This window comes from Oncorhynchus mykiss, chromosome 14 (assembly GCF_057628025.1).
Source record: "Oncorhynchus mykiss isolate SJ-2025 chromosome 14, ASM5762802v1, whole genome shotgun sequence".
Taxonomy (NCBI): domain Eukaryota; kingdom Metazoa; phylum Chordata; class Actinopteri; order Salmoniformes; family Salmonidae; genus Oncorhynchus; species Oncorhynchus mykiss.
This window is the reverse complement of record NC_143035.1, coordinates 35,971,123-35,998,775: the sequence shown is the minus strand read 5'-3', so window position 1 is coordinate 35,998,775 and position 27,653 is coordinate 35,971,123. Positions and strand designations below refer to the sequence as shown.

The 27,653-nt window shown below is 42.1% G+C and overlaps 1 protein-coding gene across 1 annotated transcript; it reads left to right on the top strand.

Moving 5' to 3' along the window:
* Positions 1 to 2,276: 2,276 nt before the first annotated feature.
* On the top strand, positions 2,277 to 27,540 carry LOC110489483 (START domain-containing protein 10). The gene is made up of 6 exons (XM_036943434.2): positions 2,277 to 2,859; positions 14,950 to 15,097; positions 22,073 to 22,176; positions 22,781 to 22,898; positions 25,401 to 25,453; positions 25,998 to 27,540. Exons 1-6 carry the CDS (start codon positions 2,680 to 2,682, stop codon positions 26,217 to 26,219), a joined length of 825 nt encoding a protein of 274 aa, XP_036799329.1. The 5' UTR covers positions 2,277 to 2,679; the 3' UTR covers positions 26,220 to 27,540.
* Positions 27,541 to 27,653: the final 113 nt, after the last annotated feature.

Genomic DNA, 27,653 nt, shown 5'->3' with positions numbered 1-27,653 from the left:
ACATGTTATTGGTCAGTTATACATACTTAGTACATGTTATTGGTCAGTTATACATACTTAGCTTAGTACATGTTATTGGTCAGTTATACATACTTAGCACATGTTATTGGTCAGTTATACATACTTAGCTTAGTACATGTTATTGGTCAGTTATACATACTTAGTACATGTTATTGGTCAGTTATACATACTTAGCACATGTTATTGGTCAGTTATACATACTTAGCAGATGTTATTGATAAGTTACACATACTTAGCTTAGCACATGTTATTGCGGGTGTAGCAAAATGCTTGTGTTCCTAGCTCCAACAGTGCAGAAGTATCAAACAATTCACAACAATAACACACAAATCTAAAAGTAAAAGAATGGAATTAAGAAATATATAAATATTAGGATGAGCAATGTTGGAGTGACATTGACTAAAATACAGAAGTATAGAATACAGTATATACATATGAGATGAGTAAAGCAGTATGTAAACAGTATTAAAGTGACTAGTGATCCATTATTAAAGTGGCCAGTGATTCCATGTCTATGTATATAGGGCAGCAGCCTCTAAGGTGCAGGGTTGTGTAACCAGCTAGCGATGGCTTTTTAAGAGTCTGATGGCCTTGTGATAAAAGCTGTTTTTCAGTCTCTCTGTCCCAGTTTTAATGCACTTGTACTGACCTCACCTTCTGGATGATAGCGGGGTGATCAGGCTGTGGCTTGGGTGGTTGATGTCCTTGATGATCTTTTTGGCCTTCCTATAACATCGGGTGCTGCAGGTGTCCTGGAGGGCAGGTCGTTTGTCCCCGGTGATGCGTTGGGCAGACCGCACAACCATCTGGAGGTTGTAAAAGTTTGTGAGGGTTTTAGGTCCCAAGCTAAATTTCTTCAGCCTCCTGAGGTTGGAGAGGCGCCTTCTTCACCACATTGTCTGTCTGGGTGGACCATTTCAGATCATCAGTGATGTGTATGCTGAGAAACTTGAAGCTTCCTACCTTCTCCACTGCGGTCCCGTCGATGTGGATAGGGGCATGCTCCCTCTGCTGTTTCCTGAAGTCCACGATCAGCTCATTTGTTCTGTTTACGTTGATTGAGAAGTTATTTTCCTGGCACCACTCTCCCAGGGCCCTCACCTCCTCCCTGTAGGCTGTCTCGTCATTGTTGTTTATCAGGCCTACTACTGCTGTGTGGTCTGCAAACTTGAAGATTGAGTTGGAGGCGTGCTTGGCCACGCAGTCATGGGTGAACAGGGAGTACAGAAGGGGTCTGAGCACGCACCCTTGTGGGACCCCTGTGTTCAGGATCAGCGAAGTGGAGGAGTTGTTTCCTACCTTCATCACCTGGGGCGGCCCGTCACGAAGTCCAGAACCCAGTTGCACAGGGCAGGGTTCAGACCCAGGGCCCTGAGCTTAATGATGAGTTTGTAGGGTACTCATCGTTAAGAAGAACAGGTTGTTTAATCTGTCCATTTGAAGTAGCATATGGTCATTTAGATTAATCGGCTATCATACTGGTGTAGCTTTGTGCTTGTAGTTGGGTCAGATTACCAGGGCAGATGTCTTGAAGTGACAAGGGTCAGTGGCTCACAAAAGTGCTCTGAGCCATGTTTACTGCAAGCTCCCACTGAACTCCAATGAATTGTGTTGTTGGGATCAACTCCCTGCCTACCTGTAGACTCACAAAGCCTGTGGCCTCACATAACTGTGTTAAAGTTGAACAGCCTTCCCTTGAAAGGGAAAACCCATCTGTATAGTTTCATTGATAACGTCTGTTCCCTGGATCCAATATCATCAACCATTGAGGTAGTCAATTGTGGTCAGGTTTCATTGTTAGAAAGGCAATGAATCGGGTCCTATTATCATGGATGAATAGCAAGCTAAGACAAATGTCACACACATCATCATCATCATCATCATGACTCCTTTTCAGGTGGATGAGTGGTAGAATGTATTCTCAAAACCACTGTTCAAATTTTTTTTACATTTATTTCAGGTGGCAACTAGAGTGGTTGTGGCAATGCGAAACTGAAATAAAACCTTAAAACACATCTAAAATAATATGCCTAATCTGTAGGAGCCCACGTCGTTGTCCTTATATACAGTGACTCATTAGTGGACAGAGTGACGTTTTTTTAAATATGCAGAATTCATTTAAAAAATGTGATTATAAACGTTATTACATGTTGCTGGATAAAAGGCTACGCTTTTTCACCTACCCTCACCAGCAGACAATTAGACAAAACAAACACATCATAAACATGCCACCTGATCATGTTGTTCATCTTGTCAGTCTGACTAACTCCGCGGCCATGTTGTCTAGGACTGCCGCACCGCACCTGAAAGCAGGATATTGGTAACCTGACGCCTCTACCTGTTTACCGCCTCCACCACAGTGACTAGTGATGGACTGTGAGAGCTTCAGAGGCAGGGGACGTTAGTACGACGTAGGTGGCAGTATCAACAGGACTCCGGACAAACGTCCACGTAAATTAGTCTTACCTCTACCTTCACATGAGTTTCTACTTGTTATTGGGACTTTAATTGTTACATAATTTCCCCTGGAAAGCACTTTGTGCTGACATCTATCATAACCATCGAACTCAGCATTGCAGTGGGAGCTAACAAAGCCACATGAAGATCTAATGCAAAAGGAGAACCACTTTCTGTCTCTCGTTAGTCTCCAACTGATACATGTGTACCACATCACAAGGAGGGAACAAGAAGATGCCCGTTCAGATACCAGACGATACAGACTTTACCTCTTTCAAGGAACAATGTGAAAACCAGGAAGGATGGACAGCGCGCTACAACAAGGGAAACGTGACGGTGTGGTGCAGGGATGAAGAGTGTAAAACGATCCAGAAACTAAAGGCAAGTGTGTCGCTACGGCAGATTCATTCCAGTACGTCTGGTGCTGTGCTTTAAGCACCGCGGAGAGGAGAGAAGACTGGACGTGTAGAACTTGACGTTTCCAAGAGAAACCGAACTACTGTAGCGCTTCTCAAGATTAGTATATCTTTTTTTCTACTGAACAGGTTTGAATCTAACGTGTGGAATCATAATGATACTTTTCCTAATGTTAAAATGAAAACGATCATCAATACATCCTGTATAAAGCCGTGTTCATGATACTGTGTCTGGAGTAGACTTCAGTAGTTAGACTTGAGATGTAGGTTTATCTTTGTGAATAACATGGCATTGAGTAATTCCCCAGTTTATATTTTCAGATTAGATAGGTGATTAAGTACACCAGGGTTTAGGCTTCATAATACACTGGTGACTGTTAACATAGTCAACCATAAGTTGTTACAGTATAATGTGTGCTTGTCTCTTAACCATATTAGTGGCACATAATGACAAATACTGTCAGTGTCTCTCCATCACTTGGGATGCATCTCAATAGTCTACAGTTGACTTAGAGACCCCTGGAGCATTCTATTACCCATACTGCTGTGTTTCTCTTCTGCCCCCCCCCCCCCCCCCCCCCAGAGACCCCTGGAGCATTCTATTACCCATACTGCTGTGTTTCTCTTCTGCGCCCCCCCCCCCCCTTAGAGACTCCGGGAGCATTATATTACCCATACTGTTGTGTTTCTCTTCTGCCCCCCCCTTAGAGACTCCTGGAGCATTACATTACCCATACTGCTGTGTTTCTCTTCTGCCCCCCCCCCCCCCTTAGAGACTCCTGGAGCATTCTATTACCCATACTGCTATGTTTCTCTTCTGCCCCCCCCCCCCCCCCCCCCTTAGAGACTCCTGGAGCATTCTATTACCCATACTGCTATGTTTCTCTTCTGTCCTCCCCCCTTAGAGACTCCTGGAGCATTCTATTACCCATACTGCTATGTTTCTCTTCTGTCCTCCCCCCTTAGAGACCCCTGGAGCATTATATTACCCATACTGCTGTGTTTCTCTTCTGCCCCCCCCCCCCCCCCCCCCCCCCCCCCTTAGAGACTCCTGGAGCATTACATTACCCATACTGCTGTGTTTCTCTTCTGCCCCCCCCCCCCCTTAGAGACTCCTGGAGCATTCTATTACCCATACTGCTATGTTTCTCTTCTGTCCTCCCCCCTTAGAGACTCCTGGAGCATTCTATTACCCATACTGCTATGTTTCTCTTCTGTCCTCCCCCCTTAGAGACCCCTGGAGCATTCTATTACCCATACTGCTGTGTTTCTCTTCTGCCCCCCCCCTTAGAGACCCCTGAAGCATTATATTACCCATACTGCTGTGTTTCTCTTCTGCCCCCCCCCCCCCCCCCCCCAGAGACCCCTGGAGCATTACATTACCCATACTGCTGTGTTTCTCCCCCCCCCCCCCCCCAGAGACCCCTGGAGCATTACATTACCCATACTGCTGTGTTTCTCCTCTGCCCCCCCCCCCCCCCCCCCCCAGACACCCCTGGAGCATTACATTACCCATACTGCTGTGTCTGCTCTATACACTCTCTCCTATACTGTAACACTCACTAGATAAATAACTGCTGAGGTTTCTCATCTTCTCATCTTGCAGCAAATGCTTGTTGATACAACAGTAGTTTATTCAGTCTCAGAGCATCATCATGTCTTGTGAATAGGACTGACATAATGATAAGCTAGGGAGGAGGAGGAGGAGGAGGAGGAGGAGGAGGAGAGAAAGAGATAGAGAGAGGAGAAGGGGCTTATCAAGGATGATGAAGAATGAGGAAAGTCCTAAATGATTGAAAGGAGAGCTTCCTCTCATTTATGATAATTTAGGACAGCAACATTATGCAGTACAATGTACCAAGAATTTTGCGGTTTCCAAAAACATTGCCTACAAAATGGTTCCAAAAGGGTTCTTCGGTTGTCCCCGAATGAGAACCCTTTTTGGTTCCTTGTAGAATCCTTTTTCAGTTCCAGGTAGAACCCTGTTGGGTTCCATATAGAACCCTCTGTGGAAAGGGCCTTACATGGAACCCAGAAGGGTTCTACCTGGAACCAAACAGGGATCTTCAAAGGGTTCTCTATGTGGACAGCCAAATAACCCTTGTAGGTTCTAGATAACTCCTTTTTGTCTAATTCTGTACTCATGTCCTAAAATACTCATCAGTTCCAGAGGATTCATTCACATTTCATGGAAGGTTTGTTATTGCACCATTGGATAGGAATTCAGGTGGATCCCAATTCTGCACTACAGTATAGCAGTATAGCAGTAAAGTAGAATAGCAGGATAGCAGTATAGCAGTATAGTATATCAGTATAGTAGTATAGCAGGACAGTAGTATAGCAGTATAGTTGTATATTAGTATAATTGTATAGTAGTATAGCAGGATAATAGTATAGCAGTATAGTAGTATAGCAATATATTAATATAGCAGAATAGTAGCATCGTAGTATAGCGGTATAGTAGTATACTGGTATAGTATTACTGTAGTATAACAGTGCAGTAGTATAGCACTATACTAATATAGCAATATTGTAGTATAGTGGTATAGCAGAATATTAATATAGCAGTATAGTAATATAGCAGTATACCAGCATAGTAGTATACTAGAATAGCAGTATATTAGTATATTAGTATGGCAGTACATTAACATTGTGGTATAGCAGTAAAGGACTATAGTAGTATAGTATTATAGTAGTGTAGCAGTATATCAATATAGCAGCATAGTAGTATAGTATTATTGTAGTGTAGTAGTATATTAGTATAGTGGTATAGTAGTGTAGTAGTATATTAGTATAGAGGTATAGTAGTATATTAGTATAGTGGTATAGTAGTGTAGTAGTATATTAGTATAGTGGTATAGTAGTGTAGTAGTATATTAGTATAGCGGTATAGTAGTGTAGTAGTATAGTGGTATAGTAGTGTAGTCGTATATTAGTAGTGTAGCATAGTAGTGTAGTAGTATATTAGTATAGTCGTATAGCAGTATATTGATTTAGCAGTATATTAATATAGCAGTATAGTAGTATCGTTGTATAGCAGCAATGGAGTATATTAGTATAGCGGTATAGTAGTGTAGTAGTATATTAGTATAGTGGTGTAGTAGTATATGAGTATAGTGGTATAGTAGTATATTAGTATAGTGGTGTAGTAGTATATGAGTATAGTGGTATAGTAGTATAGCAGTATAGTAGTATATCGGTATAGAAGCATAGTAACATAGTAGCATGGGCGTATAGTATCATGGTAGAATATTAGTATAGTAGTATGGTAGTATAGCAGTATATCAGTATATCGGTATATAAGTATAGTAGCACAGAAGTATAGTAGTCTAGTAGCATAGTAGAGAATTAGTTTATTGGTATAGTAGTATAGCCTATGTAGACCTAATATAGATGCATACTGTAACAAAGTAGGGTCCAAACAACATTCAGAAACAGAACCCTCAACACACTAGACGACATTACGCAATATGTATTCTATACTTCTATATTATATAGAATTCCTACAGTAGGTAAGACTCGATCATCTGACCATACGTCTGTAGCAGCCAGCTATACTGTAGTCCTAGGTAAGACTAGGTCATCTGACCATACGTCTGTAGTCCTAGGTAAGACCTAGGTAAGACTAGGTCATCAGACAGTTTCTGTCTGTCAGAAAGGAAAGGAAGGCTGGGTCTCTGATGTGACGTCCACCCAGGAGAGGTCCTGAAAAATGAAGAGTGGAAAACTGTGGTCATGGCTAGCAGCTAGTAATGAGGAAACCGGATTCCCCCCTGCTGCCAGGCCAAGAGGGTAACGGCCCTTACCGAAGAAACTCCAGCTGACCCCGTCTGGAACCCAGATGGGGTAAATAAAGAGGAAACACAGGAAACAGGGTATGAATGATGGATTGTTTAGAAGGATGAATGAGAAAACAAATGTTGACACCCGGAACAAACGTCAACAAAACAGGAGATGATGGCTAGATATACCTCTCTTTATAATGCATGAATCTTTCCGCGGCAGGGATGCAATTCTTTGCTCATGAATAACAGAACGTAAAGGTAGGTATTGACGACATTCCATTCAGAGGGACCTAACCTAAGGAGGAAACCCAGTCAGAGGAGCGACTAAGCCTTCTGTTAGAAGCCAGGCCTGGACGGGGGTTGGACAGGAGGGGGATGTGATGGTGAATTATTAACTCAACCTAAGCGATCAACTGATTGAGTTACATGGAACCGTTTGCTACGTTGACCCGACACACAATATGTGATTGTGTCACACCAGGCATGATAAACAGCACTGTAGTCCCTGCCCACTGATTAACTAAAGTTATCCTGTAACATTTAGAATGGAAGGAAGTGGAATCCTTATTCCGGGCTAGACCTAATGGAAGGAAGTGGAATCCTTATTCCGGGCTAGACCTAATGGAAGGAAGTGGAATGCTTATTCCGGGCTAGGCCTAATGGAAGGAAGTGGAATGCTTATTCCGGGCTAGGCCTAATGGAAGGAAGTGGAATCCTTATTCCGGGCTAGGCCTAATGGAAGGAAGTGGAATGCTTATTCCGGGCTAGGCCTAATGGAAGGAAGTGGAATGCTTATTCCGGGCTAGGCCTAATGGAAGGAAGTGGAATCTTTATCCCGGAATAGACCTAATGGAAGGCAGTGGAATGCATATTCCGGGCTAGGCCTAATGGAAGGAAGTGGAATGCTTATTCCGGGCTAGGCCTAATGGAAGGAAGTGGAATCTTTATCCCGGAATAGACCTAATGGAAGGCAGTGGAATGCATATTCCGGGCTAGACCTAATGGAAGGAAGTGGAATCTTTATCCCGGAATAGATCTAATGGAAGGCAGTGGAATGCATATTCCGGGCTAGACCTAATGGAAGGAAGTGGAATCTTTATCCCGGAATAGACCTAATGGAAGGCAGTGGAATGCATATTCCGGGCTAGGCCTAATGGAAGGAAGTGGAATCTTTATCCCGGAATAGACCTAATGGAAGGCAGTGGAATGCTTCTTCCGGAATAGACCTAATGGAAGGCAGTGGAATGCATATTCCGGGCTAGACCTACCTAACCCTTCTTTATAATATTCCTATCCTGTACTTTACACCTCTATGACAATGGGTCAAATTGAATTGAATGAATCAACTCTTTGTCCTGTAGTTTCCCCTTGAATCCTGTCTCTTCTTAATTCTTTACTCACAAAGAGTCCAACATTTGATGAGCCGTTTGATCAGCCAAATAACCAGTGGTCCTCACTGAAGATTACCTTCATAGAATTAAGCTCATTGATCACAGAAGAGACAAAATAAACATATTTACTTCAGCTATGAAGAGCACCAGGAAAATAAACTAAGTTCTGCATTATAATGCATGTTGTGTGTTAGAAATGCGCTTATAATGCTTAATGAAGAGGGTATCCATACAAAGTGTGATGGGAAACTCCTGTTGCAGCCTCATGGTTAAATACAAACACTAAACTTCTGACCACTGGCTTCTTTCTCTGTCCTTCCTCTCCCCAACATAAGGAAAGGCCTGGGGCCACCATCACTGGCTCCTCTCTCTCAGTCCTTCCTTCCTCTCCCCAACATAAGGAAAGGCCTGGGGCCACCATCACTGGCTCCTCTCTCTGTCCTTCCTCTCCCCAACATAAGGAAAGGCCTGGGGCCACCATCACTGGCTCCTCTCTCTCAGTCCTTCCTTCCTCTCCCCAACACGAGGAAAGGACTGGGGCCACCATCACTGGCTCCTCTCTCTGTCCTTCCTCTCCCCAACATAAGGAAAGGCCTGGGGCCACCATCACTGGCTCCTCTCTCTCAGTCCTTCCTTCCTCTCCCCAACACAAGGAAAGGCCTGGGGCCACCATCACTGGCTCCTCTCTCTCAGTCCTTCCTTCCTCTCCCCAACATGGGGACTACAGACCCGGGTTCGATCCCAGGCTGTCGCAGTCGGCACAATTGGTCCAGCATCATCCGGGTTAGGGGAGGGTTTGGCCCAGCGTCGTCCGGGTTAGGGGAGGGTTTGGCCCAGCGTCGTCCGGGTTAGAGGAGGGTTTGGCCCAGCGTCGTTTTGGAATGCTTAGCAGGACAGAAAAATTGTCTAATTCACACAGTTATCAAGAGAACATCCCTGGTCATCCTTACTGTCTCTGATCTGATGGACACATGCCCTGTTTGTAAATAATGTCTGAGTGTTGTTGGAGTGTGCACCTGGCTATCCGTAAATTAAATCAAACAAGAAATTATGCCGTCTGGTTTGCTTTATATATAGATTTTGAAATGATTTATACTTTTACTTTTGATACTTAAATATATTTAAAAACAAATACTTTTAGACTTTTACTCAAGTAGTATTTTGCTGGGTGTCACGCCCTGATCTCTGTTTTCTTCATTATTTTGGTTAGGTCAGGGTGTGGCAAGGGTGGTTTGTTTACTTTTTGTATTGTCTAGGGATTTTTGTATTGTCTAGGGATTTTTGTATTGTCTAGGGGTTTTTGTATTGTCTAGTGGTTTTTGTATTGTCTAGTGGTTTTTGTATTGTCTAGGGGGTTTTGTATTGTCTAGGGGTTTTGTATTGTCTAGGGGGTTTTTGTATTGTCTAGGGGGTTTTGTATTGTCTAGGGGGTTTTGTATTGTCTAGGGGGTTTTGTATTGTCTAGGGGTTTTTGTATTGTCTAGGGGTTTTTGTATTGTCTAGGGGGTTTTGTATTGTCTAGGGGGTTTTGTATTGTCTAGGGGGTTTTGTATTGTCTAGGGGGTTTTGTATTGTCTAGGGGGTTTTGTATTGTTTAGAGGGTTTTGTATTGTCTAGAGGGTTTTGTATTGTCTAGGGGTTTTTGTATTGTCTAGGGGTTTTGTATTGTCTAGAGGTTTTGTATTGTCTAGGGGTTTTTGTATTGTCTATGGGTTTTTGTATTGTCTAGGGGTTTTGTATTGTCTAGGGGTTTTTGTATTGTCTATGGGTTTTTGTATTGTCTAGGGGTTTTTGTATTGTCTATGGGTTTTTCTAGTCTTGGGGTTTATATGTCTACGGTTGCTTAGATTGGTTCTCAATCAGAGGCAGCTGTTTATCGTTGTCTCTTATTGGGGACCATATTTAGGTAGCCATATTCCTTGGGTATTTTGTGGGTTGTTATTCTATGTTTAGTTTGCCTGTTCTGCACTAGCCATATTAGCGTCATGGTTCGGTTTGTTGTTTTGAATAGTTTGTTCAGTGTTTATTCTTCATTAAAAGAAGTATGTATTCATATCACGCTGCGCCTTGCTCTCCTCGTTATGACGAACGTGAAACTGGGTGACTTAAACTTTACACTATATGTATATATATATATATATATATATATACTGTATATACATTTGTCTTGGACATAAAAACACTCAAACTCAAACACAAGGAAAGGCTTGAAGACCCCCAGCTATCCCACACCCCCATCCCACTCTACTGCTGTGTCCCCCAGCTATCCCACACCGCCATCCCACTCTACTGCTGTGGCCCCCAGCTATCCCACGCCCCCATCCCACTCTACTGCTGTGGTCCCCAGCTATCCCACGCCCCCATCCCACTTTACTGCTGTGGCCCCCAGCTATCCCACGCCCCCAGCCCACTCTACTGCTGTGGCCCCCAGCTATCCCACACCCCCATCCCACTCTACTGCTGTGGCCCCCAGCTATCCCACGCCCCCATCCCACTCTACTGCTTTGGCCCCCAGCTATCCCACTCTACTGCTGTAGCCCCCAGCTATCCCACTCTACTGCTGTGGCCCCCAGCTATCCCACGCCCCCATCCCACTTTACTGCTGTGGCCCCCAGCTATCCCACGCCCCCATCCCACTCTACTGCTGTGGCCCCCAGCTATCCCACTCTACTGCTGTGGCCCCCAGCTATCCCACTCTACTGCTGTGGCCCCCAGCTATCCCACTCTACTGCTGTGGCCCCCAGCTATCCCACTCTACTGCTGTGGCCCCCAGCTATCCCACTCTACTGCTGTGGCCCCCAGCCATCCCACTCTACTGCTGTGGCCCCCAGCCATCCCACTCTACTGCTGTGGCCCCCAGCTATCCCACTCTACTGCTGTGGCCCCCAGCCATCCCACTCTACTGCTGTGGCCCCCAGCCATCCCACTCTACTGCTGTGGCCCCCAGCTATCCCACTCTACTGCTGTGGCCCCCAGCTATCCCACTCTACTGCTGTGGCCCCCAGCCATCCCACTCTACTGCTATGGCGCAGGCAGAACTGTATATTTATCAGTCACTCACTGATGCGTCAGAGATATGGGGGAAATCCACTTATTTGCTTGTTTACGTTGTAATATAATACTCTGTGCTTGGCATTTAGCTAGGTCTACCGTATCAAATCAAATGTATTTATAAAGCCCTTCTTACATCAGCTGATGTCTCAAAGTGCTGTACAGAAACCCAGCCTAAAACCCCAAACAGCAAGCAATGCAGGTGTAGAAGCAGGGTGGCTAGGAAAAACTCCCTAGAAAGGCTGGAACCTAGGAAGAAACCTAGAGAGGAACCAGGCTATGAGGGGTGGCCAGTCCCATTCTGGCTGTGCCGGGTGGAGATTATAACAGAACATGGCCAAGATATCCAGTTTAATATGATGTACACTATACTGTATAGGGTTTAATATGATGTACACTGTACTGTATAGAGTTTAATATGATGTACACTATACTGTATAGGGTTTAATATGATGTACACAATACTGTATAGGGTTTAATATCATGTACACTATACTGTATACGGTTTAATATGATGTACACTATATTGTATAGGGTTTAATATGATGTACACTATACTGTATAACGAGCATTAAGATGGATGTGATGTAAACAGAGAGCATTAGGATGGATGTAATGTAAACAGAGAGCATTAGGATGGATGTAATGTAAACAGTAAGCATTAAGATGGATGTAATGTAAACAGAGAGCATTAAGATGTAGGTAATGTAAACAGAGAGCATTAAGATGGAGGTAATGTAAACAGAGAGCATTAAGATGGATGTAATGTAAACAGAGAGCATTAAGATGGATGTAATGTAAACAGAGAGCATTAAGATGGATGTAATGTAAACAGAGAGCATTAGGATGGATGTAATGTAAACAGAGAGCATTAGGATGGATGTAATGTAAACAGAGAGCATTAAGATGGATGTAATGTAAACAGAGAGCATTAGGATGGATGTAATGTAAACAGAGAGCATTAAGATGGATGTAATGTAAACAGAGAGCATTAGGATGGATGTAATGTAAACAGAGAGCATTAAGATGGATGTAATGTAAACAGAGAGCATTAGGATGGATGTAATGTAAACAGAGAGCATTAGGATGGATGTAATGTAAAAAGAGAGCATTAAGATGGATGTAATGTAAACAGAGAGCATTAGGATGGATGTAATGTAAACAGAGAGCATTAAGATGGATGTAATGTAAACAGAGAGCATTAAGATGGATGTAATGTAAACAGAGAGCATTAAGATGGATGTAATGTAAACAGAGAGCATTAAGATGGATGTAATGTAAACAGAGAGCATTAAGATGGATGTAATGTAAACAGAGAGCATTAAGATGGCTGTAATGTAAACAGAGAGCATTAAGATGGATGTAATGTAAACAGATAGCATTAAGATGTAATCTTATGTAATATAAACAGAGAGCATTAAGATGTAATCTTATGTAATATAAACAGAGAGCATTAAGATGTAATCTTATGTAATATAAACAGAGAGCATTAAGATGTAATCTTATGTAATATAAACAGAGAGCATTAAGATGTAATCTTATGTAATAATAATATCTCCAAGGCAACACTTCCTATAGTGTATTATTAATTCAACTAATATATATACAGTGCCTTGCGAAAGTATTCGGTCCCCTTGAACTTTGCGACCTTTTGCCACATTTCAGGCTTCAAACATAAAGAAATAAAACTGTATTTTTTTGTGAAGAATCAACAACAAGTGGGACACAATCATGAAGTGGAACGACATTTATTGGATATTTCAAACTTTTTTAACAAATCAAAAACTGAAAAATTGGGCGTGCAAAAGTATTCAGCCCCCTTAAGTTAATACTTTGTAGCGCCACCTTTTGCTGCGATTACAGCTGTAAGTTGCTTGGGGTATGTCTCTATCAGTTTTGCACATCGAGAGACTGACATTTTTTCCCATTCCTCCTTGCAAAACAGCTCGAGCTCAGTGAGGTTGGATGGAGAGCATTTGTGAACAGCAGTTTTCAGTTCTTTCCACAGATTCTCGATTGGATTCAGGTCTGGACTTTGACTTGGCCATTCTAACACCTGGATATGTTTATTTTTGAACCATTCCATTGTAGATTTTGCTTTATGTTTTGGATCATTGTCTTGTTGGAAGACAAATCTCTGTCCCAGTCTCAGGTCTTTTGCAGACTCCATCAGGTTTTCTTCCAGAATGGTCCTGTATTTGGCTCCATCCATCTTCCCATCAATTTTAACCATCTTCCCTGTCCCTGTTGAAGAAAAGCAGGCCCAAACCATGATGCTGCCACCACCATGTTTGACAGTGGGGATGGTGTGTTCAGCTGTGTTGCTTTTACGCCAAACATAACGTTTTGCATTGTTGCCAAAAAGTTCAATTTTGGTTTCATCTGACCAGAGCACCTTCTTCCACATGTTTGGTGTGTCTCCCAGGTGGCTTGTGGCAAACTTTAAACAACACTTTTTATGGATATCTTTAAGAAATGGCTTTCTTCTTGCCACTCTTCCATAAAGGCCAGATTTGTGCAATATACAACTGATTGTTGTCCTATGGACAGAGTCTCCCATCTCAGCTGTAGATCTCTGCAGTTCATCCAGAGTGATCATGGGCCTCTTGGCTGCATCTCTGATCAGTCTTCTCCTTGTATGAGCTGAAAGTTTAGAGGGACGGCCAGGTCTTGGTAGATTTGCAGTGGTCTGATACTCCTTCCATTTCAATATTATCGCTTGCACAGTGCTCCTTGGGATGTTAAAAGCTTGGGAAATCTTTTTGTATCCAAATCCAGCTTTAAACTTCTTCACAACAGTATCTCGGACCTGCCTGGTGTGTTCCTTGTTCTTCATGATGCTCTCTGCGCTTTTAACGGACCTCTGAGACTATCACAGTGCAGGTGCATTTATACGGAGACTTGATTACACACAGGTGGATTGTATTTATCATCATTAGTCATTTAGGTCAACATTGGATCATTCAGAGATCCTCACTGAACTTCTGGAGAGAGTTTGCTGCACTGAAAGTAAAGGGGCTGAACAATTTTGCACGCCCAATTTTTCAGTTTTTGATTTGTTAAAAAAGTTTGAAATATCCAATAAATGTCGTTCCACTTCATGATTGTGTCCCACTTGTTGTTGATTCTTCACAAAAAAATACAGTTTTATATCTTTATGTTTGAAGCCTGAAATGTGGCAAAAGGTCGCAAAGTTCAAGGGGGCCGAATACTTTCGCAAGGCACTGTATATATCCTATGGTAAATGAATGTAGTTAGGTCCTGGTATATTCCGTTGGTCCCATGTGGTCACACAGGTGTATAATATAACAGTACAACAATAACAGTAATATAATATATTCAACTTCCTCAACTTCAAATGTTGCTGTTATGGTGGTGTACTGTACTGTGTTCCCCCCTGGAGATCTTTTAAAATTCATTTGATGAAGGTTTTCTGCACAATGTAATCTTTACTATAAAACACAGACTTAATAACTTAAATAACAATGTGTTAATAACTGTAACATAAATCCTTCTGGAAGAGAGTCTGTAGCAGATTTTTGTGTCGGATCTATTTTTATGGCACGCACTACCACTACATCGTTCTAAACTTCATTGATCCTAAAGACAGTTCCAGCTTCAGTGGCCCCAGTTCAGAGAAGTTGACTCAGTCACTGTTCTACCTGGTTATTCATAGCTAACCTAGTCCTATGTAATTACACAGTAAATAGCAGTAGCAGAAAAGTAGTGACATCGTCATTTCTAGGTAATAACACGGTGACAGGGTTTAAGGTTATTACACAGATGTATTTCTCAATACGTTATTTAAAATATAATGTGTTGTTTCAGATGAGGATAGTGTGTAAGGACGTGACTGCCGAGACCCTTTACGACGTCCTTCATGACACCAGCTACCGGAAGAACTGGGACAGCAACATGATCGACACCCACGACATCGGCAGGCTCACTGTCAACGCAGACGTAGGATATTACTCCTGTGAGTTAGTGTCAGATGTAGGATATTACTCCTGTGAGTTAGTGTCAGATGTAGGATATTACTCCTGTGAGTTAGTGTCACACGTAGGATATTACTCCTGGGAGTTAGTGTCAGATGTAGGATATTACTCCTGTGAGTTAGTGTCAGACGTAGGATATTACTCCTGGGAGTTAGTGTCAGAAATAGGATGTTACTCCTGTGAGTTAGTGTCAGACGTAGGATATTACTCCTGTGAGTTAGTGTCAGATGTAGGATATTACTCCTGTGAGTTAGTGTCAGATGTAGGATATTACTCCTGTGAGTTAGTGTCACACGTAGGATATTACTCCTGGGAGTTAGTGTCAGATGTAGGATATTACTCCTGTGAGTTAGTGTCAGATGTAGGATATTACTCCTGTGAGTTAGTGTCAGATGTAGGATATTACTCCTGTGAGTTAGTGTCACACGTAGGATATTACTCCTGTGAGTTAGTGTCACACGTAGGATATTACTCCTGGGAGTTAGTGTCAGATGTAGGATATTACTCCTGTGAGTTAGTGTCAGATGTAGGATTTTACTCCTGTGAGTTAGTGTCAGATGTAGGATATTACTCCTGTGAGTTAGTGTCACACGTAGGATATTACTCCTGTGAGTTAGTGTCAGACGTAGGATTTTACTCCTGTGAGTTAGTGTCAGATGTAGGATATTACTCCTGTGAGTTAGTGTCACACGTAGGATATTACTCCTGGGAGTTAGTGTCAGATGTAGGATATTACTCCTGTGAGTTAGTGTCAGATGTAGGATATTACTCCTGTGAGTTAGTGTCACACGTAGGATATTACTCCTGTGAGTTAGTGTCAGATGTAGGATATTACTCCTGTGAGTTAGTGTCAGATGTAGGATATTACTCCTGTGAGTTAGTGTCACACGTAGGATATTACTCCTGTGAGTTAGTGTCAGATGTAGGATATTACTCCTGTGAGTTAGTGTCAGAAATAGGATATTACTCCTGTGAGTTAGTGTCACACGTAGGATATTACTCCTGGGAGTTAGTGTCAGATGTAGGATATTACTCCTGTGAGTTAGTGTCAGAAATAGGATATTACTCCTGTGAGTTAGTGTCAGATGTAGGATATTACTCCTGTGAGTTAGTGTCAGATGTAGGATATTACTCCTGTGAGTTAGTGTCAGACGTAGGATATTACTCCTGTGAGTTAGTGTCAGATGTAGGATATTACTCCTGTGAGTTAGTGTCACACGTAGGATATTACTCCTGTGAGTTAGTGTCAGATGTAGGATATTACTCCTGTGAGTTAGTGTCAGATGTAGGATATTACTCCTGTGAGTTAGTGTCACACGTAGGATATTACTCCTGTGAGTTAGTGTCACACGTAGGATATTACTCCTGTGAGTTAGTGTCACACGTAGGATATTACTCCTGTGAGTTAGTGTCACACGTAGGATATTACTCCTGGGAGTTAGTGTCAGACGTAGGATATTACTCCTGTGAGTTAGTGTCACACGTAGGATATTACTCCTGTGAGTTAGTGTCAGATGTAGGATATTACTCCTGTGAGTTAGTGTCACACGTAGGATATTACTCCTGTGAGTTAGTGTCACACGTAGGATATTACTCCTGGGAGTTAGTGTCAGACGTAGGATATTACTCCTGTGAGTTAGTGTCACACGTAGGATATTACTCCTGTGAGTTAGTGTCAGATGTAGGATATTACTCCTGTGAGTTAGTGTCACACGTAGGATATTACTCCTGTGAGTTAGTGTCACACGTAGGATATTACTCCTGTGAGTTAGTGTCACACGTAGGATATTACTCCTGTGAGTTAGTGTCAGACGTAGGATATTACTCCTGTGAGTTAGTGTCACACGTAGGATATTACTCCTGTGAGTTAGTGTCAGATGTAGGATATTACTCCTGTGAGTTAGTGTCAGATGTAGGATATTACTCCTGTGAGTTAGTGTCAGATGTAGGATATTACTCCTGTGAGTTAGTGTCAGAAGTAGGATATTACTCCTGTGAGTTAGTGTCAGACGTAGGATATTACTCCTGTGAGTTAGTGTCAGACGTAGGATATTACTCCTGTGAGTTAGTGTCAGAAATAGGATATTACTCCTGTGAGTTAGTGTCAGACGTAGGATATTACTCCTGTGAGTTAGTGTCAGATGTAGGATATTTCTCCTGTGAGTTAGTGTCAGATGTAGGATATTACTCCTGTGAGTTAGTGTCAGACGTAGGATATTACTCCTGGGAGTTAGTGTCAGAAATAGGATGTTACTCCTGTGAGTTAGTGTCAGATGTAGGATATTACTCCTGTGAGTTAGTGTCAGATGTAGGATATTACTCCTGTGAGTTAGTGTCAGATGTAGGATATTACTCCTGTGAGTTAGTGTCACACGTAGGATATTACTCCTGTGAGTTAGTGTCAGATGTAGGATATTACTCCTGTGAGTTAGTGTCACACGTAGGATATTACTCCTGTGAGTTAGTGTCACACGTAGGATATTACTCCTGGGAGTTAGTGTCAGATGTAGGATATTACTCCTGGGAGTTAGTGTCAGAAATAGGATGTTACTCCTGTGAGTTAGTGTCAGACGTAGGATATTACTCCTGTGAGTTAGTGTCACACGTAGGATATTACTCCTGGGAGTTAGTGTCAGAAATAGGATGTTATTCCTGTGAGTTAGTGTCAGACGTAGGATATTACTCCTGTGAGTTAGTGTCAGATGTAGGATATTACTCCTGGGAGTTAGTGTCAGATGTAGGATATTACTCCTGTGAGTTAGTGTCAGATGTAGGATATTACTCCTGTGAGTTAGTGTCAGATGTAGGATATTACTCCTGTGAGTTAGTGTCACACGTAGGATATTACTCCTGTGAGTTAGTGTCAGACGTAGGATATTACTCCTGTGAGTTAGTGTCAGACGTAGGATATTACTCCTGTGAGTTAGTGTCAGATGTAGGATATTACTCCTGTGAGTTAGTGTCAGACGTAGGATATTACTCCTGTGAGTTAGTGTCACACGTAGGATATTACTCCTGTGAGTTAGTGTCACACGTAGGATATTACTCCTGTGAGTTAGTGTCAGATGTAGGATATTACTCCTGGGAGTTAGTGTCAGAAATAGGATGTTACTCCTGTGAGTTAGTGTCAGATGTAGGATATTACTCCTGGGAGTTAGTGTCAGATGTAGGATATTACTCCTGTGAGTTAGTGTCAGACGTAGGATATTACTCCTGTGAGTTAGTGTCACACGTAGGATATTACTCCTGGGAGTTAGTGTCAGATGTAGGATATTACTCCTGTGAGTTAGTGTCAGATGTAGGATATTACTCCTGTGAGTTAGTGTCACACGTAGGATATTACTCCTGTGAGTTAGTGTCACACGTAGGATATTACTCCTGTGAGTTAGTGTCACACGTAGGATATTACTCCTGTGAGTTAGTGTCACACGTAGGATATTACTCCTGTGAGTTAGTGTCACACGTAGGATATTACTCCTGTGAGTTAGTGTCACACGTAGGATATTACTCCTGTGAGTTAGTGTCAGATGTAGGATATTACTCCTGGGAGTTAGTGTCACACGTAGGATATTACTCCTGTGAGTTAGTGTCACACGTAGGATATTACTCCTGTGAGTTAGTGTCAGACGTAGGATATTACTCCTGTGAGTTAGTGTCAGAAGTAGGATATTACTCCTGTGAGTTAGTGTCAGATGTAGGATATTACTCCTGTGAGTTAGTGTCACACGTAGGATATTACTCCTGTGAGTTAGTGTCACACGTAGGATATTACTCCTGTGAGTTAGTGTCACACGTAGGATATTACTCCTGTGAGTTAGTGTCAGACGTAGGATATTACTCCTGTGAGTTAGTGTCAGATGTAGGATATTACTCCTGGGAGTTAGTGTCAGAAATAGGATGTTACTCCTGTGAGTTAGTGTCAGACGTAGGATATTACTCCTGTGAGTTAGTGTCAGATGTAGGATATTACTCCTGGGAGTTAGTGTCAGAAATAGGATGTTACTCCTGTGAGTTAGTGTCAGACGTAGGATATTACTCCTGTGAGTTAGTGTCACACGTAGGATATTACTCCTGGGAGTTAGTGTCACACGTAGGATATTACTCCTGTGAGTTAGTGTCAGATGTAGGATATTACTCCTGTGAGTTAGTGTCAGATGTAGGATATTACTCCTGTGAGTTAGTGTCAGAAATAGGATGTTACTCCTGTGAGTTAGTGTCAGATGTAGGATATTACTCCTGTGAGTTAGTGTCACACGTAGGATATTACTCCTGTGAGTTAGTGTCAGAAATAGGATGTTACTCCTGTGAGTTAGTGTCAGACGTAGGATATTACTCCTGTGAGTTAGTGTCAGATGTAGGATATTACTCCTGTGAGTTAGTGTCAGATGTAGGATATTACTCCTGTGAGTTAGTGTCAGATGTAGGATATTACTCCTGTGAGTTAGTGTCAGAAATAGGATGTTACTCCTGTGAGTTAGTGTCAGATGTAGGATATTACTCCTGTGAGTTAGTGTCACACGTAGGATATTACTCCTGGGAGTTAGTGTCACACGTAGGATATTACTCCTGTGAGTTAGTGTCAGATGTAGGATATTACTCCTGTGAGTTAGTGTCACACGTAGGATATTACTCCTGGGAGTTAGTGTCACACGTAGGATATTACTCCTGGGAGTTAGTGTCAGATGTAGGATATTACTCCTGTGAGTTAGTGTCAGATGTAGGATATTACTCCTGTGAGTTAGTGTCAGACGTAGGATATTACTCCTGTGAGTTAGTGTCACACGTAGGATATTACTCCTGGGAGTTAGTGTCAGATGTAGGATATTACTCCTGTGAGTTAGTGTCAGATGTAGGATATTACTCCTGTGAGTTAGTGTCAGACGTAGGATATTACTCCTGTGAGTTAGTGTCAGATGTAGGATATTACTCCTGTGAGTTAGTGTCAGATGTAGGATATTACTCCTGTGAGTTAGTGTCAGATGTAGGATATTACTCCTGTGAGTTAGTGTCAGACGTAGGATATTACTCCTGTGAGTTAGTGTCACACGTAGGATATTACTCCTGTGAGTTAGTGTCAGATGTAGGATATTACTCCTGTGAGTTAGTGTCAGATGTAGGATATTACTCCTGTGAGTTAGTGTCAGACGTAGGATATTACTCCTGTGAGTTAGTGTCAGACGTAGGATATTACTCCTGTGAGTTAGTGTCAGATGTAGGATATTACTCCTGTGAGTTAGTGTCAGACGTAGGATATTACTCCTGTGAGTTAGTGTCAGACGTAGGATATTACTCCTGTGAGTTAGTGTCAGACGTAGGATATTACTCCTGTGAGTTAGTGTCAGAAATAGGATATTACTCCTGTGAGTTAGTGTCAGACGTAGGATATTACTCCTGTGAGTTAGTGTCAGAAATAGGATATTACTCCTGTGAGTTAGTGTCAGACGTAGGATATTACTCCTGTGAGTTAGTGTCAGATGTAGGATATTACTCCTGTGAGTTAGTGTCAGATGTAGGATATTACTCCTGTGAGTTAGTGTCAGAAATAGGATGTTACTCCTGTGAGTTAGTGTCAGAAATAGGATGTTACTCCTGTGAGTTAGTGTCAGAAATAGGATATTACTCCTGTGAGTTAGTGTCAGAAATAGGATGTTATTCCTGTGAGTTAGTGTCAGACGTAGGATATTACTCCTGTGAGTTAGTGTCAGATGTAGGATATTTCTCCTGTGAGTTAGTGTCAGATGTAGGATTTTACTCCTGTGAGTTAGTGTCAGAAGTAGGATATTACTCCTGTGAGTTAGTGTCAGACGTAGGATATTACTCCTGTGAGTTAGTGTCAGACGTAGGATTTTACTCCTGTGAGTTAGTGTCAGATGTAGGATATTACTCCTGTGAGTTAGTGTCAGATGTAGGATATTACTCATGGGAGTTAGTGTCAGATGTAGGATATTACTCCTGGGAGTTAGTGTCAGAAATAGGATGTTATTCCTGTGAGTTAGTGTCAGACGTAGGATATTACTCCTGTGAGTTAGTGTCAGATGTAGGATATTTCTCCTGTGAGTTAGTGTCAGATGTAGGATTTTACTCCTGTGAGTTAGTGTCAGAAGTAGGATATTACTCCTGTGAGTTAGTGTCAGACGTAGGATATTACTCCTGTGAGTTAGTGTCAGACGTAGGATTTTACTCCTGTGAGTTAGTGTCAGATGTAGGATATTACTCCTGTGAGTTAGTGTCAGATGTAGGATATTACTCATGGGAGTTAGTGTCAGACGTAGGATATTACTCCTGTGAGTTAGTGTCAGAAATAGGATATTACTCCTGGGAGTTAGTGTCAGACGTAGGATATTACTCCTGAGAGTTAGTGTCAGAAATAGGATATTACTCCTGTGAGTTAGTGTCAGACGTAGGATAGTACTTCTAAGAGTTAGTGTCAGAAATAGGATATTAGGAGGAGGAAGAGGAAGAAGAGGAGGAGGAGGATGAAGATGAGGAGGGGGAATAGGAGGAGAAAGAGGGGGGCAGGAGGAGGAAGAGGGGGAGTAGGAGTGGCAGGGGAAGAGGAGGAGGGGGAGGAAGAGAAGGAGGAGGAAGAGAGGAAAGAAGAGTAGGAGGAGAAAGAGAATGAGGGGGAGAAGGAGGTGGAAGAGGATTCTAAACTGCGGTACGTGAACACCAGTCAGTATGAGTCAATATGCAACAGATGTAGTAGACTAAACCATATTTCTCAAAGTAAAGGGTGTTTTTATGACTAGGCCTACTGTAACCACATGTTGCAGATGAAAGGTACAGCGATCTAATCAGGCATAGAAATAGACTGAATAGACTGGATTGTGAGGCAGTTTGTCACTGAGAATCATTGAGAACTTTAGAAAATTAGACAATAGAATACTGCAGTACGTGGACATTTGGACTCAATGGAACATCTTCCACGAAAGTCATGTTGTCATTGTGTTTTGTAGGGAAGTGCCCGAGCCCCCTGAAGAACAGGGACTTTATCACTATGAGATCATGGCTTCCTCTGGGCAACGACTACCTGATCATCAACTACTCTGTCAAACACCCGGTATGTACCTTTATCTACACACGGTGTTGGTTTGCTCTGAATATTATCAACCGTGGGGCTCCCGAGCGGCGCAGTGGTCTAAAGCACTGCATCTCAGTGCAAGAGGCGTCACAACAGACCCTGGTTTGAATCCAGACTGCATCACATCCGGCCGTGATTGGGAGTCCCATAGGGCAGGGCACAATTGGCCCAGCGTTGTCCGGGGTAGGCCGTCATCATCAATAAGAATGTGTTCTTAACTGACTTGCCTAGTTAAATAAACAAAAATGTCACAATGGACGAGTGGCTGGATCTCTTTTTCATACCAGTAGGATTACAAAGATAATTTGACTTATCTAAAGTTGTACATGTCGTCTAGTGAATTTTGTACAAGAGATAGATTCCATTAGTGCTGTTTGGCAGACTCGGTAAGAAAGCTCTGCCAGAGGCCCAGTCTACTGTAGAAGTCGGGTCAACATCTCCACATGTCTCGGTTTGTTAAACAGAAGAAGTCTAAACATAATGTGAACAGCTGACTGGTTTCATTTGTTATGGTAATCCATGTATGAATAATACTTTCATTTGATTGGTCATTTGATTGGTCATGTGATTGGTCTTATTCCAGCAGTATCCACCCAGAAAGGACTGCGTGAGAGCAGTGTCTCTACTGACAGGATACCTGATTCAGTCCAACGGAGAAAACTCCTCCACTCTCTATTACCTGACGCAGGTCGATCCCAAAGGTAAACCTTCTGGTTATTTACAGGACTGTACATCTAAATGATTTACATAACATGTTTTTTGGTGTTGACAGTACAGCTCTACGCTGGTCCACACCAGTTCTGGGTACAGTGCATCGCTGTCATAGGGCGCTATGAGAAGACTGCTCTGTCTGTCTGTGTACGTAACACCTGTGAGCTGAAAGACCCCTAGCTTCACTCCACACTGAGAAAGTCCTGTTGAAACACCTCTGTGTACACAGACACAGCTCTTAGGGAGGAATCAGGCAAAGATCAAACGCAGCAAGATTACGTTTCAGCAGTAACTTTTTGAAACCTATTAGGTGGATGATACGACCTGTGGCATATCCTTCCTAACCAGGATATTTAAGGTGCTTTTAACGGCCGTGTTTTAAAGAAGGCCATTACTGACAGAGAGTTTAACCATTTAAATGCTGACATTGCATCTGATTAAAGTGTGGAGAGACCGTTTCACTATAGTATACAGTATGACTGTCACGCCCTGGCCATAGAGAGGCTTTTTATTCTCTATTTTGGTTAGGCCAGGGTGTGACTAGGGTGGGCGTTCTATGTTCTTTTTTCTATGTTTTTGTATTTCTTTGTTTTTGGCCGGGTATGGTTCCCAATCAGAGGCAGCTGTCTGTCGTTGTCTCTGATTGAGAACCATACTTAGGTAGCTCTTACCCACATGGGTTTTGTGGGTAGTTGTTTTCTGTTTTGTGTGAGTACCTGACAGAACTGTTGCGTTTTGTTCCACTTTTGTTTCAGTGTTCAGGTTACAATAAACATCACGTACCACGCTGCGCTTCGGTCTACTCCCTCTTCCTCAGACCAACATCCTTACGATGTCTTCTCTTACACCTTTTGTAAACCCGATGTCAGGGTGCAGCAGATCACTACGCTGTCTGAAAGGACTCTGTGTGCTCCATTGTAATTTAACAACAGCTTTCATCATCGGACCTAGTTTATATTACAGCTTAACTCCAGCCTAATGTCTGTCCTTGAGGGAGAAGAGACTCGGTGTGTGTGTGTGTGTCCTTGAGTGTGAAGAGACTCGGTGTGTGTGTGTGTGTGTGTCCTTGAGTATGAAGAGACTCGGTATGTGTGTGTGTGTGTGTGTCCTTGAGTATGAAGAGACTCGGTGTGTGTGTGTGTGTGTGTCCTTGAGTGTGAAGAGACTCGATATGTGTGTGTGTGTGTGTGTCCTTGAGTGTGAAGCATCAGGAAGCCTTTGATGCCCCCTGCACCAGTGTAACACCACTGCTACTGAAGACATGTTTTGATTTCATCTGTTTTCTGTGCTGCTCCAAGCTACCCCATTGATAATAAATGCCTTCTATTCCATTGATGTGTGTGTGTGTGTGTGTGTGTGTGTGTGTGTGTGTGTGTGTGTGTGTGTGTGTGTGTGTGTGTGTGTTGCTGTTAAAGCTCATATTCATGGCATGGAATCCCCAGAAGCTATGAACAGCTGGAACAGTATCTTCACACTTCTGTACTGTCTACTGTCCTTACTTTAAACCAGGGGTCTTATAGGAACTATATCTACTGTCTACTGTCCTTACTGTAAACCAGGGGTCCTGTAGGCACTATATCTTCTGTCTAATGTCCTTACAGTAAACCAGGGGTCCTATAGGAACTATATCTACTGTCTACTGTCCTTACTGTAAACCAGGGGTCCTATAGGAACTATATCTACTGTCTACTGTCCTTACTGTAAACCATGGATCCTATAGGAACTATATCTACTGTCTACTGTCCTTACTGTAAACCATGGATCCTGTAGGAACTATATCTACTGTCTACTGTCCTTACTGTAAACCAGTGGTCCTATAGGAACTATATCTACTCTCCTTACTGTAAACCATGGGTCCTATAGGAACTATATCTACTGTCTACTGTCCTTACTGTAAACCAGGGGTCCTATAGGAACCATATCTACTGTCTACTGTCCTTACTGTAAACCAGGGGTCCTATAGGAACTATCTACAGTCCTTACTTTAAACCATGGATCCTGTAGGAACTATATCTACTGTCTACTGTCCTTACTGTAAACCAGGGGTCCTATAGGAACTATATCTACTGTCTACTGAGTTTACTGTAAACCATGGGCCCTGCAGAAACTAAATCTACTGTATACTGTCCTTACTGTAAACCAGGGGTCCTATAGGAACTATTTCTACTGTCCTTACTGTAAACCAGGGGTTCTATAGGAACTATATCTACTGTCTACTGTCCTTACTGTAAACCAGGGGTCCTATAGGAACTATATCTACTGTCTACTGTCCTTACTGTAAACCACAGGTCTTATAGGAACTATATCTACTGTCCTTACTGTAAACCAGGGGTCCTGCAGGAACTATATCAACAGGAAGCAGTGTGTTTTTTTAAGGAGTGAAATACACATTTTTGCTAGTATTGTATTTGCTATCATAGGCCTGCCTACTAGAAATACTTGAGCAGTATTGTATTTGTGTTGTACCTTCATGTTTTTGGTTTGGACTGCAGGTTCCCTTCCCAAGTGGGTGGTGAATAGAGCGTCTCAGTTCGTAGCACCGAAGGTAATAATGTCATATGAATATGATAATCAATCTGGTCCATCTGTCAGTGTATTATGGCTGTTTGTAACAGTGTGTGTTATATGTGAAAATGTGATCGTATTATTTAAATGTTTAAGGAAAATGAGTTCAAATGAGGACGAAAAGAGATCCTAATAAAATCAAATCAAATTTGTCTTATAAATGTAGTATCTTGAAAGCGAGAACTAGAGAGACTGTTCCTAACAAAACACAGAGGTAGCCTATATTATCCCATCTCTGGTTGGGGAAAGAAATTATTGTATACCTCTTCCTCCATCTATTGGTTTCAGGAAGTACATACATTTCCCAAAGATGTTTTGATTCCAAAATCACTAATCATGGACACCATTAAAAGTAATACTGTGGTGTTATAACTCATTATTACACATTTAACAACTATTTATAAACACATCATTTACAGTTTTACTTATAAAACCCCTTCAAAACATGTCTACATGACTTATCTAAGAGGCTCTTAATTAACCCATTCATTTAGAATCTGAATATTTGTGCTCCTTCCCCCTAGGCCATGAAGAAGATCTACAAGGCCTGTCAGAAGTATCCAGAGTGGAAGAGGAAGCACAACCCTAACCTGAAGCCCTGGATTTATCCCGAGCAGAACACCTTACCGTGTATCAACGTGTCTGACCTTGTACTACAGAGAGCCGACTCACTGGAGAACATTGATGAGAGCCGCCTGACGGAGGAGAAACAAGCACAACGTCACAGCGATGACGAAGAGACCTAGTCTGAGTGAAGAAACTGTTTGTATGTAATTGTGTGGCTGTGTTTAAAATGGCACCCTATTCCCTATATAGTGTATTACTTTTGTGCAGGGCCCATTAGGTCCTGGTCAAAAGTAGTGCACTACTACCTATAGGGCTCTGGTCAAAAGTAGTGCACTATATAGGAAATATGATGCCATTTAGGACACACACTCTGTTGTGTGTGTGTGTGTGTGTGTGTGTGTGTGTGTGAGAGTGTGTACAGTACTTATAATGTACATGTATGATTGACTATAATTTTGATCATTTGTCTTGTTGCGTTTAGCTGGTAATTGATCAATAACTTATTCAATCCGAGGGGTTTAACAGGGTATTTTCATATAGCATGACAAATTAGGGAATATATATTCCTCTAAAAATGGACGACGTATTTACGGTGCTATCGCTCAATTAAATAGTATAATATCTCATTGACAGTAACAATAGACTAAACCTTTGAGTAAAACTTTGTCTCTTTCACAAAAAATGAATTTGAAGACAATATTTCAAGGCCCTATTCACATTTGATTTGACTAAGCTTTAATTTGGCTCTTGGGGGGGTGCAGCGGTCCAAGGCACTGCATCTCAGTGCAAGAGTCTTCACTGCACAAATCCAGGCTTCATCACATTCAGCTGTGATTGGGAGTCCCATAGGGTGGCGCCCAACATCGCCCGGGGTAGGTTGCCATTGTAAATAATTATTTGTTTTTAACTGACTTGCCTGGTTAAATAAAAACAAAACAAAAAACACAGTAAGTAGCCTTTACCAATGCAGGCAGTCTACTAAAGTATATTTCCATTTCTCTAGTGCCTCCCAGTGGCAGTAATATGTCATAACATTTCCTCATCCCCCAGTGTTCCGGAAGCCATGAGCTGTTAGAACAATGGAATGTCAAGTTTGTTAGGAAGTGAATTAGCATAATGCACCAAGACATGTGTTCTTTTGTACAGTGAATGGCCCACTGAGGCTCCTAATGACAGTCACAGGGGAGGAGAGATGGCAGCATAACCTGTTTGGAATCATTATAATCAGTCATAATCTGTTATAGTTTTTTATAACCTTAGGGGGTCATGAAGCATGTTTAGCTGTTATTAAAAGGTCATTACATCATTTATACTTTGGTGTTGCCTGTTCTGACTGAATATCAAAGATGATGTCTTTATGAATGAATAAAGTTATCATTAGGCATGTGTTTTCATTTAATTCAAACTGTCTTTTTGTAGGATTTTCTGACATGTTTCCAGAATGGAGCGGCATCATGTTCATACTGACTGATGTTTAAATAAAGAGAAGTTGTCTCCTGATTTTAAGACCTTCGCGGCTGATGTTCTTGATTCTTAAATTCTAAGTACAAGTTCCCATTTTGACCGCAATGTTTTGTTTTTCTCCATCGATAAGGAACGTTTATGTGTGACTG

Excerpts from the sequence above, each read along its gene's own strand:
- LOC110489483 (XM_036943434.2), top strand. The coding sequence starts at position 2,680 with ATGTGTACCACATCACAAGGAGGGAACAAGAAGATGCCCGTTCAGATA. Across the intron at positions 22,177-22,780 it reads ACTACTCTGTCAAACACCCG|CAGTATCCACCCAGAAAGGA; the intron begins GTATGTACCTTT and ends GTCTTATTCCAG. Across the intron at positions 22,899-25,400 it reads GACGCAGGTCGATCCCAAAG|GTTCCCTTCCCAAGTGGGTG; the intron begins GTAAACCTTCTG and ends TTTGGACTGCAG.